The following is a 19,763-nucleotide window of genomic DNA, read 5'->3' on the forward strand; positions in this document are numbered from 1 at the left end:
TATTCAAAAATTTTTGAAGTTTATCCGGCGAATACTTTCTGATATGAGCGTACATATAATATTTCTACACAATTTTTAACTTAGTGTAATCGGTTGGCTCTCCAATCTTTTAACGCGATTTTCTCGGAACGCTGTTTTAAGAGTCGGTAAGAAAAAATTTCTTCGAAACAGCTGGACAGGTCGACATGAAATTTTCGCACGACCTATATGCAGACATATGTATACATGCATACATGATCGAAGAAATACGATTTTTGATAATAATTTCGGGTTTTAGTCGAAATGACTAAACGGTTAAATGATGAAACGTCTTTTTTTTGGAAATCGCCCGTTTACAAAAATCAAAATTTTGACTAGTACAGTACTTCGAACATTTTCAGTACTCAACTCTAGTAAAATTGTTTTTAGCTTTTGAATTTGAGAAAATTTTCTCATGGACATCATTTTTCGGAGATCCTGTGTTTGTTGTTATATTGATTCATTTGCCATGCAAAGAAGTGGTTAGTCATGTAGGGACTCATTGCCCGCTGGACATACATACGTACATATATTTGGTATGTAGGGGTCGATTCTGGATAAGTAATAGTTTAGCCTACTACAGTACAACAAAGTTGACAACTTGAGCCACTGAGGGCAAAGAGTAGTGGTTTGAATCCAATTATTGTCAGAAATTCTTGTGGAAATCTGTTGCAGCATTGTATTGCAATGTTGGGGGGCGAAGAGCAACCTGAAGAGATTCAAGAACTACCATTTCATCCATAAAAAACAACGGTAACAACGGAGTCATCGGTTCTTATTTCTTGAAAAATGATGCCGATGAGAACGGAGCCGTCAATGACGATCATTATTGCACCATCATAACCGACTATTTGTTGCCTGGAATTGAAGGTTGTGATCTCGGCAATATTTGCTTTCATCAAGACGGCGCTACTTCCCACACATCGTTTAAATCAATGGATTTATTGAGAGAACACTTCGGTAGGCAGATAATTTCACTTTTTGGGATATGTAAAGTCTAAAGTCTATGCGAAAAATTCCGCTTCAATTCAAGTCTTGGAGCAAAATGTCCCGCATGTCATTCGCCAGTTACCATCCGAAACGTTCGAAAGAGTCATCGCAAATTGGACTCAACGGGTGCACCATCTGAGACGTAGCCGCGGCCAACATTTGAAATAGATAATCTTCAAAACATAAATGACACAGAATGTTCTTTCGAATAAACATTCCCCATTAAATTTGAAGTTCTGTGTTTTTTCTTTAAAAAAAGTGAACCTCGAAATGAATCACCCTTTAAAATAAATAAACAACATTGGGTTTAAAATCTAGTAGTGGCAATTCACGATATGAGCAATAAAGCACAAATTAATTTTAACAAAACAAAATCGACAAACCACAATTGACATAATACTACGCAACACAAGCGACAGTACATTATGAAAAATACGACAACCGATTTCCCAATTTAAAGTAAAATTTAAAATTTCTGCACTAATACTATAAAATATGTGAGTATTTACCAACAGCAATGTTTTAACATTGAAATGAGGTAGATTTTTCGTTTTTAATTTTAATAACAGATATTTGTGCCATATTTTGCGAAATTACTGTAAAAATGGTATGTTTGTTACGAAAGATTTTGAATTTTGCTTACAATTACATTTAATTTTTTTATGTTTTCATTTTTTTTAAATCTACGATCAAAATATACTTTTGAGCACATATAAAAAATTTAGAAAAATAAAAAAGTGTTTGGTATATACAATTTCGGCAAACATTTTTTTCCGAAAATTTTGAATAAAATGGTTATTATTTGGATTAAAAATTTGAACTTAGCAACATAAGTATTTACCAAGTTGTGGCCAAACTATCACAAGGAAAAAAGCAAATAGCCAAATCAAAAACAATTTTTCGACAGTTCAAAAACAATTTTTTGATGCGCCGGATGTCTGGGTTAAATGTATTCCTTTTTCATTTGTCTTATATTTTCCTAATTTTTAGTTCGAAGCATTAATATGCGAAATTAATTAGCTTGCCAAACAATTTCTGACGCCAAAATGTTAGCAACAATCAAAAATTTAAATTTTAAAGAATTAATGGTTTAATAAAAATGTGAGAAAAAATGCAAAATTTTAGAATTTCTTTCAAATGAACACAAGGTTTTATAAAATATGCGAAAAAGTAAGTTTCATGAACAAAAATCAACCGTAAATTAAATAAATAATGGAAACTTCATGCCTTAGAGTAAACCTTATGTTTGGAGAAAAACCAAAAATTGATATTTTTACCTTTAGATAATGTCAAAAGAATTTACTAGATTTGTATATTCTATTGTAATAAGAGTGTGGCTAATGTTTAAGTATGTTTGCGGCTGCGTTGGCAACCTCGTCTTGTAGTTCGTGCAGAGTTGGTAAATTATTTGCTACGCCTCTAACTACAGCTGCTGTTGTGCTCATTTTCAAAATCACACGCATTTTATACAAGTTGGGGAGAATAATGAATACAAATACATATAAATAAAGTAAAAAAAACGAAAATAATATACAATAAATAATTTTAAATATTTTTTCTGTGATGAGTTATGAGCTAATCGAGAATAACGTTTTAAATAACGATCATACATGTATGTACGTACATACATATATAGAATGACAGATATATACGCATACATATATGTATATTTGTACACACGCATTTTTATATGTATGCTTAAACACGTTAAAATTACAATGTCTTGGCTTTATTTTATGGAAAAATTTTCAATCAATTTTTTTTCACTCAATTCAACTCACCTGTATCACCATCTCCATATTCGGCCATCGAGTCGGTGTCACTCTCCACACCAGGCTGTTTCGCCGAATGAACCGATTGCTGTCCAGCGCTCTTATTATCCAATCTGTATGATAAAACGATATTTTGTTTATAAAATGCTTACTTCGTTTGCAAAATTGAGTTCAACTTACGGTTGTGAGTATTCATGGAATCCACCTTCATCCGGATAGTCGCGACGTCCGTTCGCCAATTCACGATCATGCACATCGTATTTGCCACCACGATTGCGTCGTATGATACAAATAATAATGAACAGTAGTATGATGAAGGCCAGCGCCAGCATCATGCCAATGAACCAGCCTGCATTCGCCACATTCTGATTGGGCACTTTGGTGGGGCCGTCAATGACGATTTCACGCAATTCGCTGGGCGTTTCATGATCACCATCGACAGATACAACACGGAATTCATACACATTATCTGGATTGAGACCACCGATTTCTTGGTAATCTTTGGAGAATTCGGGTTTTTCTGTTTTGAAGTTTGGCTCGCCTTTGATTCTGCGTTAGAGAAAGATTAATCGCAAAATGTCAGTGTCACATTTGATTAATATTTATTTAGGATGCAAATGAGTCTTTTTCTAACAATATTATAAGATATAGTGATTCCTTCGTGAAAATAATAAGTAGTCAAAGCTGACTAGAGGTTTTTGAGATATCGTTCCGATATGTGTCCATTTCTCCACAAAATGCTGCTCATTTGGCGGAATCGACGTTATCGGACCACTATAGGATATAGTGCCGTACTGATAAATTAAAATCAAGATAAAGGTGTTGTTGTTGTTATAGCGGGTACCTAGTCCCTAGTTGTAGTTGACGACATCCAACGGAAGGCCCAAGAAACGTGCTGTTTCGACGGGACCAAAAGAAGAGGTGTGCCAGATGAGTGGGGTTGATGGCACATGCAAAGTGTCATGCGGAGACTCATTGCAGGCAAGACATATATTGTATATGTGGTGCTCTATTCTGGATAAGTAGGAGTTTAACCTGCTACAGTATCCAGAACAATCCAGACTCCACTGTGAATGGCGGTTAGTGCTTGTCGGAAGTTAGTTGCGTCCGAAGTCCGGTCGGCATATTGGAATGACCTATTGATACTCCTAGGAGGCGGTTCAGCTGCAAGCAGGTGATTGTAAGTGTGATTTCTGCGAAAGCACCCCAGCAGGAATTGCCTGGAGAAGAGTTCATTATGCTCCTTAACTGGGAAGATACGGGCCTCACTGGCAGCTGTTCGATAGGAGACATCAAGAGGCATTCTGACGTAGTCCGGAGTGCAGTATTATGACAGGTCTGAAACTTCCACGTCTGCGTTTCACTGCATCCAGGCGACTATATTGGTGCGCTGTAGTTAAGGACTTGCTGGCCGATTGCTTTGTAAGTTGCCAACAACGTTTCTTAGTTATGCACATAAGGAAAGTGCGGCCGGCTAATGATTAGAGGATTTTGTTACGCCTCTGTACATTGGCCATAATCGCGGTCATATGGGGAGTGAAAAAGCATAGACTGTCAAAAGTCACACTTAAAATTTTAGGATTATTGACAGTCGGAATCTTGACGCCAACGACTGCAATATTCAGGTCAATCAAGTTAAAGATCCTTTTTGACGCTTTTATACTCGGTGCAGCCGAAGTTAATGTTTTTTTCTTGTTTTATTTAGAGAGAATATGAAATTAAATCACTCACCTGTATTGTGTGTAGAAGTGTGTGCCGGCATGCCCTTCGGTACTCGGCTGCCAATTGACGCGATATTTTGCATTATTATTCTCGGATTTTAATTGTTGGACGATAAATCCAGGTACAGCAGGCATTTGTGAGTCTTCTGGCAGGGTGCGTTTCTCAATGAAGTGTCTGGAAAACAACAAATTCATAATTAATATACAAATTGTAGTTTCATAACAGGTATGTATGTATGTCGTCATCAAACTCACTCTGATCCTTCTCCCATTTTATATAGCGCAAAACTTGGATTCATATTATTCTAAGTTAAACATATTTCTTTGAGGATCAACCACTTTTATTTAGTTTATGGTTCAAACATTTTTATACAAAAACTTATAGTTTAACACTTGTTTTAGTGAAAAATGTAAAAACACACATATAACAAACCACAGAAGTAAATTTTGTTATGAGCATTAATGTAATTTTTGAACAAGTTATTTACATATTTTATGTTTTATATGATTTTTACTTAGCATTAGAATAGATAACGAATCAAAATAACACATTTTGTAAAAAAAAAATCTTAGTATTTGTTAGAACGCCCCCTCCTCCTAATAACCTCGGATAATTGTTTAAGCATCGATTCAGAAAAGCGTTGAAGATAATTTTTATTGATTACTTCATTCGGCACAGCTTCAATAATGTCTTTTATTTCTTTTAGATTTTTTGAACGCTTTTCTCTTTTCATTTTGCCCATCATTTTGCCCAAATAATGCCAGCAGTTCTCAATTGGATTGAGATCTGGACTGTTTCCTGGGTACGTGAGAGACCCTATTCCATAAAAATCTTTTTGTTTTGAAACCTGTAAGTGTTTGTAATAAATTATTGAAAAATCTATTTCAATATTTTTAGCTTTGGTTTCCGCTTTGGCTCTATGACAAGGGGCTGAAACATCCTGAAAATAAATTTTTTGGGCGTGTTCGGACAGCTGTTCAATAGTTGGCAAAACGCCTTCTCTCAAAATTCCAATTTATATTTCGGCATTCACAGATCTTTTTAGAATAATTAGCGCCCCAACACAAAACTGGGTTACAGCTCCCCACACCATTAAATAAGACCAATGCTTTCCGTTGGGCCAAAAACACTTTTCGAAAAAACGCTCCTCTTTCCTACGACGCACTGTGGCATTTCCGTCGGGTTCCAACAAATTAAATTTCGATTCATCAGAAAAAATAACATTTCCCCAATCTGATGTAGTCCAAGTTTTGTGTAATTTTGCCCACTCTAGTCGCTGTTTCTTCATTCGCGTGTTGAGAAGGGGCTTTTTTGCTGGACGTCGCGGTCGGAATCCAAGATTTTTCAGCACATCTTGCATAGAACTTGTAGTTAATTTTACCCCAGTGGTTTCATAAAATGTTGCATTGATTGTTCCAGCATATTGAAAGCGATCACTAATGCACATCCGTTTAATTTGTCGTTCTTGACGAGGTTTTACTGTTTTCGGACGTCCACTGCCCTTTTTTCGAGCTAATCAATTAAAATACGTATAATTTTTAATTATAATACGCACGTTCCAATCCCTTATGCCCATTTCACGAGCTATTTGACCTTTGGATAATTTATTTTATATAAAGCTACGATTTCTGATTTCATTTTTGTTGACCACACCATGTTCAACTTTACCTGTTTTCACAACTTATTCAAAAGAAAATACCGCAAATTCTGTAATAAACACGTGCGGACGCTAACGGTTTTAACAATAAAAGTAAAATAATTTAGCCACATGACAAAACAGCCAAATAAGACAAAAAGTGAATTTTGAGCAAATAGTTACAGTTCAAAATAGGAATATTAGAAAATTTTCGTCTGCGTGGGTTTTTTGTATGTCGTCATCAAACTCACTCTGATCCTTCTCCCATTTTCGTGGTTGCCGTTATTGAAATTCTATATTTCGTGTTTGCCTTCAAACCAGCTAATTTTGCGCTCGTTATCTGTGGATCATTAATATGCGGATCGAGTTCACGTCGCTCGCTTACATAGCTGCCCTTAACCTCTTCATAATAGATTTTGTAGCCGGTCAGTTTACCATTTGGTTGCAATGGTTTCTTCCAAACCAACCAGAAGGCGGATGAACCCAGCGGGTAAGCATCTAATGACTGCACTGGCGATGGTACACCTTCGGGCGTATCAAAGTCGATGACTACACTGGGTGGGCCATTGAAACGTCCATTGTAGGCAAGCACACGTGCAAAGTTCTTCGAATCGGGTTTGAATTGTGTCACGAGCGCCTGATCGGAGATGGCATCGACATGTATTTCGCGTAGCGCTTCCTCACCCTCCTTCTCGGTCCATGTTTGAATCTTGTAACCCTTGAAGCGACCACGTACCGATTCGGGACTTACGTGATTCCAGCGCAACATGGCAGTGGTGGCAGCGGTTACCTGGACCATACTGAAGTTGGTGGGAGCTTCCAAAGGACCTTTAAATCAAAGTAAATATTGTGCATATAACCAAAACCAAATTATTGTAAGCAGTTAATTCAAAATACTATATACTTACGATCTTCGCCCGAATAACCGACAACCTCTGTAGGCGCAACATTCGCTTCGCCGTGTTTATTTATAGCAACTACTTTGATTAGGTAGGGTACATAGGTTGGTTGATCTGGTATTACCAAATTGTTCTGCTGCCAATCATATATATCTTTACTCTCCCATGAGGCAGCTGGTATATCACGTTTCCAAGAGACACGGTAGTGGAAGTCTGGCGCATTATGATCAATCTCCGGCATTGGAGTCCAAGAAATTACCAAGTTATTTGGTTCGGTACCCATGCCTTGTACGTTATCTGGATTCTTGTAGGGCACATCTGGCGGCGTGGTACAAAACTCACTGTGATCCGATGGCGGTGAGGGACCAATTTTGTTGAAGGCTTTTACTCGGAACGTGTAGTTGGACCAAGGCGTTAAATCAACCACAAATGCGGTTTCAGTGGATGGTACTTTATCGTATGAGATATCCCACGAATCGGGTGTGAACGAAGTGTTGAATTCGATGGTGTAGTATAGAATCGGTGAACGATTGTCACCCTGCGGTTCCCAAGTGACTCTAATCCTATTAGCCATACACACGATGCCGACTAAACGCGGCGCATTGGGTACATCTTGCACAATGAGATTGGCTTTAGCCGATGCCTCGTCCAATTCGGTGCGTGCCACGCATGTGTACTCGCCAGAATCCAATTCAACGGTTTTTGGTATGGTCAGTGAATTGTCGTTGGTCTTCATGAAACGTGCTTCCGATTCGAAATCAATAGCTTGACCATCCTTCCACCACTCAATTACAAGATCAAGTTTTTCATCGTGCTCTTCATTACAACGGAATGTCGCCGATTTGCCAGCAGCTACTTCGTAATTCTGTGGCTCATGAATAATGCTTGTGCGCTTCATTACCAACAATGTGCCATTCGCAGATATGCTGCCGAATTTATTGGTCGCGTAACACGTGTAGTCGCCCTCATCACTAAACGCAACTTCTTGGATCTCCAGGTCACCCGATGGCAAAGTGTTGTATCGTCCACCAGTCAATTCTTGATGATTATGTATCCATTTCACTTGGGGTTTGGGTGCACCAAACACACGGCAACGTAATGTGACATTCTTACCATCGACAGTGGCTTCCTTACGTGGCGCTTCCTGTATCTCAGGCGGCAGTGCCAGCACATTCAGGTACACATCTTTGTAGACGTAGCCAAGCGAATTGGTTGCGTTACAACCATAGTTACCAGTATCGGCCTTAACAAGATCGCGAATGATAATACGATTACTTTGTACCGTACGACGTGGATTGGGTGCTGATTGTGCAATCGGTTTGCCATTGTGGATCCATTGAATTGTGGGCTCGGGATTACCAGCAGCTGCGCATTCGAATATGACTTCTTCATCTTCGGCCGCGTTTTGTACCTCTGGTTCTTTGGTGAAGTAAGGTGTAGCCAAAATCTTCAGATTGATCGAATACGATTGTGCATTACCGACACCGTTTGAAACGTCGCAAGTGTAGGAACCTTCATCCTCGAAATTCGCCTGTCTGATGACCAGCGACTTACCGTAATGACCTTGCGTGATTCTATCACTCCATTCTATGGGCGCACCATTTTTAGACCAGACCGTTTGCGGAAGTGGTGTGCCACCGAAAATACAATAAAGCTCGACACGTTTGCCTCGCAATGCAACTTCATTCTTACGCGTCACATATTGTCGTTTCGGTTGTTGTTTGTTCAGTGCAGCGCTGATACCGGTCTGTTTCACATCCAATAAGACTTTATTGCCAATTTTGTACTCATTACGGAACACCGATGTAGCTGAACAGGCATAGAAGAAATCATCGGAAGCATCTTCACGAGTCACATTCGAGAACCAAAGTGTTCCCTCGGGATCCAGTGTCATGCGTGAGTTGTTGATCGATTTAATAGTGCCTTCCAAGGAATGCTGTATCAGCCAGTTTACAATGGGTTTGGGCCAACCATCGGGTGCTTCGCAACTAAGCGAGAAGGGTTCACCCTCATTGGTTTCGATTGTTTTCGCCACTTCATCCTTAAATGCATTCAATTCGGCTTTGCGTACAAACACGGAGTTCGAGGTGGCTGTACCGAATTCGTTTTCAGCGAAACACTGGTACTGACCCATATCTTCATCCTTGGGTGATGTGATGACAAGCGTACCGCGACCGGGTTGTTGCAGCATGCGATTGTCGTAAGCTTGCCAATCGAATTTCTTGCCGTTTTTGATCCATCGGTAACTGCAAGGAGAAGAATATAGCATAGCGTAAGTTAGGAATGAACGAGTTAAGCAGGTAATATTAATTTTTAGAATGGAAGTCTTAAGATCATCGTCTGTTTTGGTTAGCGAACACGGGTTATGACTTCTTCGATACTAAATTTTAGGAAGATGGTTAAAGATTGTACTCCTGTACTATTAAAGAAATCATTTGTTCTATAAAATCTTTCTTTTCTTTGGTAAATGGTAACTAATTGTTACTTCATTGCTAGGCAATTAGTATGTCATACCTGATAAAAAACAGTGAAATTTGTTCAGTAGAAAAGTAGAAGAAATTATCGGTTCTAAAAATAAAAAGTGAAGTTCTCAAAATTGAGTTGCCACGAAGTTTGAACCACTCAGAAGAAACCATCGGAGAGCCTATACATATATACACATATGTATATGTTAAAATGACGCCAACTACTAAGCTCTCAGTTTTTGAAATATCGATCTGAAATTTTGAAGACGTTTTTCTCTCTAAAAAGCTGATCATTTGTCGGAACTGTTAATATCGGATCACATTTACCCTCTAAAAAATAGTAAGACTTTTTAATTTAAATTTTGCCCGAAAATTCATTTGTCGAAATATTTTTTTTAACGTCTGTGAAACAATGCTTTCCGACTACCAGGATGTCATGAAACGTATTATTACTGGCGATAAGTCTTTCATCTATGCTTACGACTCGGAAACAGACGAAAAATCGGCTGATTATCGTGGCCGGTCAGCCGATGGGAATCAAGTGTTTGTATAGAATACTTCTATATTTGACGAGATATTTTCTCGATATTTGGCTGGCATAATTGATTAAGGCCACAATACAATTTCTAAAAATATTCAGATCCGACCACTATAGCATAAAGCTGCCATACAAATTGACCGATCAAAATCAAATTCTTCTATAGAAACCTTTTTATTTGTGAACCAATGAACCCTTTGACAGAATGAACCCTTTGACAGAATCTTACAAAGAGCTTAATTGCCTGTGCTAATTGAACTAACATAGTATAATACTGACATAACATAAGCTATTGTACCCTGAATTCCTCTAAAGAAAGGGTGGAATATTATCTGGGCGAGTTTATTTCGGCAAGAGAAAATGGATACCCCAAATAATTTCGAGGTTACGTAGCCGCAACTGTCATGGTAGCATTCCATTAGTCTTAATTGAGTCAGGTTGTAAAAATCATTTACGCGTGAACTTTATTTACGCTTTGCTAATTGATAATGTGGCAAGGACAAAGCACTTGGAAATGTCAACTATACATAAAATGGCTCCAACGGCCTGTAAGAATGCGCGTACATAGTTATTTGATGTGCGATTTAAGTTACATATTTATTTGAGCTAACAATTAAACCACATACAGTTGGAATTGAAAACGATATGACAACAAAAGGGCAGGTCGAAAAAGGTCACTAAAAAGTCAAGAACACACATGTGTAAATATAAACTGCGTAAGAGACACCATAGCATACACAACTATCTAAATAAGAATGAGTTTACTTTCGTAATTGAGTTTTAGAATCATGCATACTTTACGCAAATGAAATGAATGCTTTCTAAATTGGCAGATGATTAGTGAGAGAGATGTTTTATGGTATTCCTAAGTGCTATGGGATATTGGGTATCAATTTCAATGCGTTCGAAATTAAATAACAGAAGTATTGGTTACCAAAAAAATAGTAGTACTTTACATGAAATCTGGTGAGAAATCCGATAGTGCATGAAATATCTGAACTCGGACGTATCACCTGAACGGGTGGAAACGAGTTTCACCAGAAAAATTTAAGTATTTGGAGGAAAATCTATTCGAGCTTTATAAAACGTCTTTGCATCACCAAAAAATAACTGTTTGTAATGTTGTTAGCGTCAAAACCAAAACTGAGTCATATTTTTTAAACAAAAACGAAACAATCGATGGAAATATCCGTAGATATCAAGAAATTTCGAAGTCTGAAAATAAACGAAAAAGCTCTTGACAATTATTGGTTTCAACAAGGCGATGCGTTATTTCACACTGAGACTTTCAGTTCAGTTTCTGCGACAAGAATTTCCTGTCCTCCGAAATCAAATAGAGCTGACATTTATTGACTACCCAAATCTGCGGATTTAACTAATTTTTATGGCATCTTTTGAAAAGCGAAATGTACCCTTATCGGATGTTAAACGAGCTCCTACACCGCCTGAGATGGTCGGAAAGTGATGTAACCAATAAGAGCGACAAATCGAATGTCTTTGTGTTCAAAAAAAAGAGTCATCAAAACGTTAAAAATCTTTATTGCAGCCCATAAAAACTGTTGAGCCAACAGAACTATTTAAAAACTATAATCTTTTCGCTTCGCATTCCGCTTCCGCCTCGAATTCGCTGGGAAAATTGTCGATCTGTCGGCGCAGGCAATCAAAGAATTAACGTGAGTTCAAGTGAGGCTTCAAATAAATCTTGCTTATTTGACTAAATTAATGAGCCGTCAGACAGATTGAAGAGGAAAGGAGGAAAGGAAGAAATGGAAAGAATTAAAGTAAGCGCGTCGTAATCATGCAGGCAATCAGACAAATGAGCATGGACTAAATATTCTACTTATTTTATTAATTGCACTGGCGAGCAAAAAGAATTGCGGGATAAACAACATATATATAAAAAAAAACTAAAAATGCAAATGTAAAAGATAAACTATAAAAGTCACTAGGTATAATAAACCTGAAAAGCAAAACAGATAAACAGATGTGAAAGGCCGCAAAACATGCCAGCTGTGTCTGATATGGATACATACATATGTACATACACACAAACAAACATACAAATGTACTACACTACCACTTAGTACGAATATTAAGGAAACTTATTTCTCTGGGCTTGTCATAACTTTTTATGGTTATGCAAAATTTTGCAACAACAACGAATTACTAAAAGGCAGGAACACTCGTGATGATGTTGTCTTAATGCTGCCATAAGCATTTGGTTAATGCAACACAATTCATCATTTAAATTAATTAATTAAAAGCGAATGAGTCAAAGTGAGCGAGTGTTTGTGATGACTAGCGGCCACACCTTTTTAGCAGGCTGACGCTTAGTGAGCAATTTGTGGTTGCGGCTATTCTAGCTTATGCTGTGTTTGAAGCACGAAATGCGGGGCAACGGGTTTTTTATGAAAACTTAAAATTACAATTTGTAAACCTTAGAGAAGATATGAAAATTTATCCAAAAAACATACAACAATTTAAAAGGAGTTTCAAGAACAAAATATATAATATAAATATATTTTATTTTCAAAAAAATAATACTACTACAAGTTGTTTGACAGTTAGTTAGCTGAAATAGATTTAAATGAGGATCACTACTCGTAAGAAATAGAATTGATGTCTAATTGTCTAACTTTAAAGAATTATGCATAGCATTCGTTTAACTAAAATATTTATACGGCATCACAAGATCGTTGATAGAATTGCAAACCAAAGCATGTCTCTAGTTAAAAATTTGAACGGGTCTACCCAATTATGCTGGATGAATTAGCAGACCATTTCTTTAAGGGGTGAGTAGGGTAATCTTTTCTCAAAAAAAAAAAAAATTTTTTTTGGCATTTTCTCTTCCCTTGTACCCTTAGAATTATTGTAGAAACCCACTTTACCATTGCAAGGTTTCGAAAAAGGCCCAAAAATAATGATACCGCTTGACGTTCGGAGCGCTCGGAGTGCACACCTCAAACTTTAAACGCGTTTTTCTCAAAACACACTTTCTTAAACTGGCGGACATGATTCCGGTCGAACTACTCAACCGATTTGCTTAATTTTTTTTTAATGTTCACAAAACGCCTGGCTATCGACCCTACATTTTTTTTTATAATTTATTGAAATTGTTATGACAAAATTTATGTAAAAAAACATGGGGAAAATAAAAAAAAAAACGTTAATTATTTTTTTATTTATCAACATTTTTTCATGATTCTAGTAGGGACGACAACCATTCACGTACTTTTTAAGAATAAATTGGGTTTTTGTGTTTCTGATGATCCAAACATGAGAAATCGTGTCGGCCAGTGAAAAAACGCATCCCATTCACCCAGCCATTTCTCCGAGAGATGTCATCAAAAAATTCCGAAAAAATGTGTTTATACACTCCACAATAAACCTCATGATATGTGAAAAAAGTTCTATTGTAGAATAAAAATTTCTATGAAAAAAAAAATGTCAAAAATACAGGCCAGATTACCCTACTGACCCCTTAAGGACTAAAAAACAACGATGGCGAACTGTTTCGAAGTTCTAATAAATCCATATTGAACAGATAAACATCTACTATTGAGGAGATAGGTAATTGGAAAAGAGAAAGTTTGTAGACATAGCGATATTCGGAACTAGTTCTTAACAAATCTAAATAGATCAGAGCATATTCTACTAAGATCGGGTTTCAATTGTTACTACCATAAGAGAATAGGTAATACCCCCTACACGTGAAGAGAAAGGGTTTAGTAAGGGAAGAGAATAATACATATATACCATCAGGTACAAAATGGAATGCGGAGTAGGGGCATGTGTATACTCCGACAATCTTGATATCTCTCTCTCTCCCTCCATTTACCAAACTCAGCTGGCATCTTCCAAGCGTAAGTGCTAAGTGTAGAGAAGGACTGTGTTCTACTGAATATCTATGGAAGGATACAAAAGCCTACCATATACACAGTTAGCCAGCGGCATTGCTACCTAACGAATCTGACGAGGAATGATGAAGAGGGAGCTATTAAATGCATAGTTTACGATTCTGTAAAAGACATACAGGCAAATATTCATTTTTACAGGGTTTGTCCGGTAAGTAATAGGACTGAGTCGATATAAAAAATTTATTGAGCCAATTCTTTCAAAACTTTCAGAGTAGGTTCTTTCTGCGCCGATGCAGAGCTGCCAGCGCGATTCCAAGCAGCATTCTCCGGCATATCCCTGAGAGCCTAGGTGCATGCTGCTTGGATCCCCTCTGTCGTCCCAAAATGCATATATTTCATCGGCCTTTTCAGGCAAGGATACAAAAAAGTCCGGAGGGGCTACATCTGGGGTGTAGGGCGACTGCGGAAGCGTTGGAGGGTCGGCCTTGGTTAGGTAGCTGTTCACAAGAAAGGCGGTGTGAGTCGGAGCGTTGTCGTGGTGCAAGTTCGAATCGGCTGGGATGTCTTGTTGGACCCGATTGGCCCTTCGTTTCTGTCTTTTAAAGACTTCCACGTAAAACTTGGCGTTGACGGTTTGTTCAGGAGGAACAAATTCATGGTGAACGATGCCTTTGATGTCAAAAAAGACAATGAGCATCATTCTCACTTTGGATTTGCTCATTCTTCTTTTTTTTGGGGGAGGAGATGCCGAAACACACCACTTATTGCTAAAGCAACATCTGGGTAAGCCTGCTTGATCATATCAAAAATCTCTGTTGCAGATTTACCGAGTTTCACACAGAATTTAATCGCGTACTTCTGCTCTAACGAACGCTGCATTTTCGGTTGGCGCCACTCACAGATACACTTTACGCTAAAATGTTTGTCCTCACTCTCCAGGTGCTCGGAGACAACAGCCACTCGTTCGTTAGCTAGGAACGTCTCTACCGAATACAGTCGCGGCGGAATAATACATATACAAATAACTTTCTTATTGCGTTAGGGTACTGAATTATAGTTGCTGCTATGCTTGCGTTGGATACTATAACAGGATTTTACTTTTTGGAAGGCTACTGAGATCATTGTACTTGAAAACGCAGATAACAATTTTGAGTTCAGAGTTTTGGGAAGCACTGTTCAAAGTATTTCGTAGCATTATACGTATTTTCTTTAAAGATATGCAAGATAATCAAACTCCAAAATTCGTGAAATATTGTAGACAACTGAAGATCAGTTCCCTGTTTACTTTTCTACATACTATAACGAGGACTGATAGTAATCGATAATATACACCAAATGGTGGCAGTCGACTCAATGGAGCCTCGAATTGCATCGACGAAACTAAAGATGGAAAAAATACACTTGAAAATTAAAATGGAAAAAAATAATGATCTTGCTTGAAATTTTGTGTTTCCAACGAAATCACGGCTCCGAAATTGTTGAAAATAAATGAATCTAAATTATCTCGAACAAAAGTATTTAAGTGTGACAAAGCATTCTATGAAGGTTGAAAATTTATCGAAAACATACATCATACGATTCTTCCATCCAGCTCTGTTAATGACGAGAACATCGAAAATGTTAAGGAAACATAGCTTAAAAATCGTCATCTTGGCATTAGAGATATCATGTTGGCATTATTGGCATGGATCGAGTCAACCACTTTGGTTAATGTACTCGTACCAAGAGACCTGAAACTTTTGCAAACACAACGTCGAAAATAGGTCGCAAAAGAGAAGTCTGATAACGTAGTTGAGAACCTTACATTCGAGAAACATATCATTATTGATGACGAGACTTGGCTTCATGAATCTGACGCCGAAACTATAAAACAAGCAGGGATGGCACTCCAAAAATTAGCTGAAACCGAAAAAATCAGAATTCCCTGAAGAGACTGCAGGCCATCTCAGCCGAGACTGTATTAAAATAGGTGAACATGTAATTTTTTCCTAATTTTATTAGATGACATATCATACAATTATTACTAATGCACTTAAAATACAATTGAGTAGGTATACATATTGTTTAACTTCATTTAAAAAGAAAACACATTTAGACACTCATGCACCATAACTTAATGTCCAAAGGATCAAAGTATATGTACTAAATGTAGCACATTGTGCAAGTTATGCTTCCGCCATAGTGGCCAAAACAAGCGAGCGAACAAAGACAATGCAGCAAAAGCATACAAATACAACAATTTATGCACAACAGCGTCTATTAAAATGCAAATGAAGATTTTAACACCAATTTGAACATTACTTTAATGCCATTAAGTCTCATATAGCTCTATGTTTATATGATAGTACGCTAAAAGGCTAAAGAGGTTACAGTGATAGAGAATGCGGGCCACAGCACACTAAATTGCACTTAGTGCACTAATAGTTATGATATCAGCATACAATGTAGTACCTCTGCCCGAATGTGTGTGTGTGTTGGTGCACACACAATTGTCTGGGGTTGCACGACCATAAAGTGTGCCACACAATAAACATTTTTCCCACTTTTCACTCCAGCAGACTGTTAACACTTTGCTGCTCACCCTTTTTACATGCGAAATAATCTACATTTTTCACTACACCTGCACGTCGCAGTTGTTAAGCCGCCATTCATATTGTCCAAACTGGCGCCAAACACACCCAAATTGCCCGCTTTCAGTAGCATATGTTTGCACAAGCAAGTCGCCCTGCTCGCCCGCTCGCCGCAAGCGCTTGACATTTTGTGCAAATATTGTCGGTGCTTTTCAGTTACCGTAATCACCCGACAGCGGCGCTTCCTGGAAGTTGCAAGGAGCTTAGCGGTGCGCTACGAACACGCTGATGACTCAAGTCTAGGCGGTCTAGTTGGTAAATACATTTGCATAATTCATTTTTACTTTATTTTTTTTTCCACGACCACGACACGCGAGTTTGAGAAATACAAAATGTCACTATTATTTGCGAGACAATGGCGCTGAGAAGGATTGACAGGACCGCTGCTCGCTCGCTGGATTACTGTGCGCCAGGTTGAGGGGTGAGTGAGTGACTGTAATTAGTACGTTTTAGCTGATGTCATTTCCCTACAGTGTTGCATTTTATAATCCATTGACAGTTCAAAAAGGTGAAGCACCTCTGCAGTGAAAATGAGTTGAAAACTTTTTTTTTTCTAGTTTGACAAAATGAATAGGACAGCTAAGCGACGTTGGAAAATTTAGGTTAGGCTGGCGTTAAGCTAAAGTATAATGATGAATGTGCCAAACTACAACACACCTAAAGCACTTTGTCACAGTGATAAGTGGGCGAAAATAAGTATTACATCATTTACAACAAAATTGAGGTTAACTACTTTGAATATACAAATAACGTGCGCCTCACTGCAACCAAAGACATTTCGGCTAGTGGCTAATTTGGTGTTGAAAAAAGTGAAAGCATTACTGCAAAGGTTCTACAGGAAGCGCTTAGATAGCTTATAGAAACCAACCTAAAAAAATTGTGCATAATTTTCCTTTGCTAACCTTTTGAAGGGAACACAAAACAAAGCAAGGGTTATGACACAAGCCGTAAATTTCAACATCATTTGTTATCAATTTATAGGTTACCCACTCTTAACGACCAAGTAACACGACATGCCTCTTTATGTGCACCCACCTAAGGTAGAATATTCACGAAAAATAAAAATAAAACAGAAGCTGAAAGAAAAATTATTTACCGCATTGTAGAGGGCAATGCACCAAGCCACACTATGCAGTCAAACGAAAAAAATTGTAACACGAAATGAAAACTTATGAAACACTCATGTGAAATGACATTTGTGGCATGCAACAAAAGCCAGCAAGGACAACGAAAGCAGTTGCTAGCAAAAGAAGCGGGCTAGCCGGAAGAACCATCTATATATACACAGACAATATAATAAAATGGGCAAACAACTGCCAAAATGGCTAGACGCAGCATGAAGTGCACAAGGGCGCCCTCTAGCCGAGGGAACATAGCACAGCAGGGAAAAGCAACTACGTTGCCAGTGCTATGGAACAAACGTCGTTGACACGAACTGCAAACAGACATGCAACGGCTGGGCGCAGCGCACACTTGGTACGAGTAGCCCGCCGATTCGATACGGGGGATACGAAAAACAATGTTGTAGGTTTTTTTGTTTAAAAACTTTTAACCAAGGATTTTTCTTTAAAACTGTTGTATGGTTGTCATTCGAATTTTCTATCAATTTTCATATTTTGATTTGATAGCACTACTTATTCGATTTCGAGAGAGTTAATATTCAAACAAGTGTTCTGTGGTTGAAATGTTATTTGAAAGACTATGTATATCTTTAAAAGGTAGCCGGTGTTTTACGGGATTTCCAAAAACAAAATTAAATGGTTGGTTGAAAAGTGAACCAGAAGCGAATGCACTTAGGCTGTCATTAGGGATAATGTGCTCCCGGGTGTTAACCAAATTATGGTAAGCCTTGACTTTTTTCAACTCAGTTGCACAATATCTCTTAAGTTGAAGCATTGGAAGCCGTGGATTATGTCCCGTCTAATACGGCTGAAGATTGGGCATTTGCATAGATAATATTCCATATTCCAGCGACTCTTAATCCATCGTGCATGCTCTGCATTCCGCCGAACCCATTTTTCCCCATTTTCTGAAGATGGAATATTAAGGGTAGGTGCCCCGTGATGACCCCTACAACATTTTACCTATAAGTTGAACCTTTTTGGTCTGTCCATCATGCAACCCTACCATGATATTAAGTTCCCTTTTGCCTAGATTTAGGAATTAGGTTTACACAACACCAAAGTAACTTTGTGGTATGACCTGTGTTCCTTGTCTCCCAAGATCTGAAGTTTTTCTCTAGGGCCCATTGCTTCAAACATTCTTTGAAGGAGATGAGTGGCCAGCGGCAACTTATGGGAATTGTATCTTCAGCTTCCCCTGAGCGGGCCTTTTCATTTCCTTCAATTACTATATGACCAGGTAGCCAGAGGATATTATACGGACCGACAGACGGAAATGACTAAGTCGACTCAGCTGGTAACGCGTCTCCCATGTTTCCTTCTGGGTCTCACAAAGTTCGTGACAAACCTAATATACTCTATCCAACGCTTAAAAAGTCCGTGTGGTTACTTTTATGAAGATCATCAAAATGCAATCAACTATGCATATTTTTACTTTATTTTTTCAGTTTCAGGTTAAGGTTCAAGCAAGCGAGCAGGCATAATGCATTTATTTAATCCCCTGCGGACAACAGAGAAACAGAGAGAGGGGTGTATGCATAATATAAAGTACATACAAGTGAGTCAACTTTAGCCTCACAAAAAGCGCATACCTAAGGGACACGCAAAGTTTATCCTTTAAATTTTTTTAAAACAACCACATATGGAGCCTGCAGAAACTATAATACCTACTGCATACAACATTTTTATCCGACTTTTCCATTGCCGCCATTGTCGATTGTCGTACTGTCACGGCCTATTGTTGTCATAAGTTGTCTTCCTTTTGTCATTTTGTTTGTTTGCATTTCTTTTCTTCAATTTCTATGAATATCTATAAAATGGTCCCTTTGTTTCTTTATTTGCTATTAGTTTGGCTCCATTTACTATGCCGACGAAAATGGGCACTACGAACTCTGGCAGCGACAAGTGCAAACACTGGTCTTGCAGACAAGACAAGAAGAGCAATGACAATAAACGAAATGTCATTGAAATTCGAAACAATTTTTTCACACATACCGACACATCTCGGAAAGAAGTTTGTCATCACCATACTTTTTTTGTTACCTCACCTATTTCATAGTACATTGTCACACAAAATTGCTTGCGAACTACGTCAATATGCTTCGACAAGGCAAT

At 38.0% G+C, this 19,763-nt stretch overlaps 1 protein-coding gene across 4 annotated transcripts in view; it reads right to left on the reverse strand.

The window, feature by feature from the left end:
• LOC120775552 (neuroglian) overlaps window positions 1–19,763 on the reverse strand; it is a 156,333-nt gene that overhangs the window by 5,535 nt on the left and 131,035 nt on the right. For 2 of the 4 annotated variants that reach the window (XM_040105779.1, XM_040105780.1), the window contains exons 4-8: window positions 7,047–9,283; window positions 6,390–6,966; window positions 4,512–4,676; window positions 2,961–3,329; window positions 2,790–2,893 (exon numbers count right to left, since the gene is read on the reverse strand). In XM_040105779.1, coding sequence (XP_039961713.1) covers window positions 2,790–2,893; window positions 2,961–3,329; window positions 4,512–4,676; window positions 6,390–6,966; window positions 7,047–9,283 — 3,452 coding nt within the window. Of the gene's footprint in view, window positions 1–2,285; window positions 2,441–2,789; window positions 2,894–2,960; window positions 3,330–4,511; window positions 4,677–6,389; window positions 6,967–7,046; window positions 9,284–19,763 lie in introns of all 4 variants that reach the window. The other 2 variants (XR_005705339.1, XR_005705338.1) reach the window with 2 other exon arrangements.

This window comes from Bactrocera tryoni, chromosome 4 (assembly GCF_016617805.1).
Source record: "Bactrocera tryoni isolate S06 chromosome 4, CSIRO_BtryS06_freeze2, whole genome shotgun sequence".
NCBI lineage: Eukaryota > Metazoa > Arthropoda > Insecta > Diptera > Tephritidae > Bactrocera > Bactrocera tryoni.